General features: G+C 30.4%; 1 protein-coding gene across 1 annotated transcript in view; it reads left to right on the top strand.

The window, feature by feature from the left end:
- The window catches only part of LOC106884049 (dual 3',5'-cyclic-AMP and -GMP phosphodiesterase 11A), a 359,609-nt gene that overhangs the window by 197,154 nt on the left and 160,959 nt on the right, over positions 1-1,496 (top strand). Inside the window, exon 8 of the mRNA XM_052973868.1 lies at positions 80-155. Coding sequence (XP_052829828.1) covers positions 80-155 — 76 coding nt within the window. The remainder of the gene's footprint in view (positions 1-79; positions 156-1,496) is intronic.

Here is a 1,496-nt window from a genome sequence, read left to right as displayed (position 1 = left end):
GACAGTTTCTTTCACTTTCAGAATAAGTAATTTTGTACACATTTACAACATGTCTATTCAGTGTCTTTTTTTTTTTCAGGTTGATAAGATGACAGGATTTCATACTAGGAGTATCCTTTGTAAGCCAATAAGAAATAGTGATTTCGAAATAATAGGTAAGTACGAATTTATATTTCTGCAACCATGTACAGACTAATACACATGTGTGTACTTTCAATACATACTTGTGTATACATATACACACGCACATACAAATACATGTATATCGTATTATATTTCCTAATGCATAGTAAAAATGCACTTAGACGTTTTTATCTATTCCCACATTGTCCCAGTTGCTTTCACAACAATTTTGATTAATCATGATTAGAGCAATGTAATGGATTATCTTTATATTTCTTTGCTCTAAATGTAGGCATATCAGCGTTGATTGACTTTGCATAGCAACTTGTACCTTTGTATTGCTGAATGTACTTTCTTTATACTTCCATGTTTTATTAATAATATTTCCAGCATATTCAGGCAATGAGAAAAGTTGATATTTAGAGATTTTATATGCTGGGCATATGTCTAATTTTCACTTACGGGATATATCTGTAATAAACGCTGATGACGTTAGTTAATCTTCTATTTAGAATTAACCCCTTTTATCCTGTTATACTGATTACATCCGTTACAGATGTGCAAGTGAATATATAACGTACAATAAATATCAGTCCCGTTTTAAATTCATAAGGTGCCTCATCTTTAAGATTGATACAGATTCCTCACACGGGGTGTCCACACGTTTTGCCTGCTGGAATTGTCTGGCGCTGTCTAGTGAGTTCTTAAATGATTTTGAATTCCTTTTACTTTTTTTTATTTATTCTATTTAGAGTACAATTTCCAGTCCAAAGTCTCTCTTTAATAATAGTGTATTCGGATGAATGATGTTATAAGCTTCTGAATTGTATGTTGATACACGAAACAAGCTATAGAGAGTATATGAAGCATCTTCAGCGCTCTGTAATTCTTGAATATCAATCGATTTTGGATGTTCTATTCCGTTGCCAATTAATGTTACTGAGCATAATTTTTCGAGTAATATTCTTGAAGTCGTCCATCCCGAATTTCTAAAGTGGATACAATTTTTCAAATTCTTCTTACCAAACTAAATGGTATATTTGTTCTTGAATGTTTTGGGTGGCAAGAAGGTAATAATAAATATTGTTTTGCATTTGTATATTTCAAGTAGATGTCAGTTTCATTATTCACGTATCATTTTATTATTGCAATGTCCAAAACAGTAGGGTTTCTTTTACTATATTTCTTTAGAATTTATCCTTATCCACTTAACTCTGATCTCTTGGATCGGTAATTTCCTATAAGCAAATATACTGTATATATATATATATTTGTCAAAGGACATACCAAGTATGTCTACCTGCTTGAAATAACAATCAAAACTCGTTATTTACCATTGTAAATTAATTTTAATATATATATATATATATATA

This window comes from Octopus bimaculoides, chromosome 17 (genome assembly GCF_001194135.2).
Source record: "Octopus bimaculoides isolate UCB-OBI-ISO-001 chromosome 17, ASM119413v2, whole genome shotgun sequence".
Taxonomy (NCBI): domain Eukaryota; kingdom Metazoa; phylum Mollusca; class Cephalopoda; order Octopoda; family Octopodidae; genus Octopus; species Octopus bimaculoides.
Note: the sequence above shows the minus strand (reverse complement) of the source record. Positions and strands in the feature narration are given on the sequence as shown.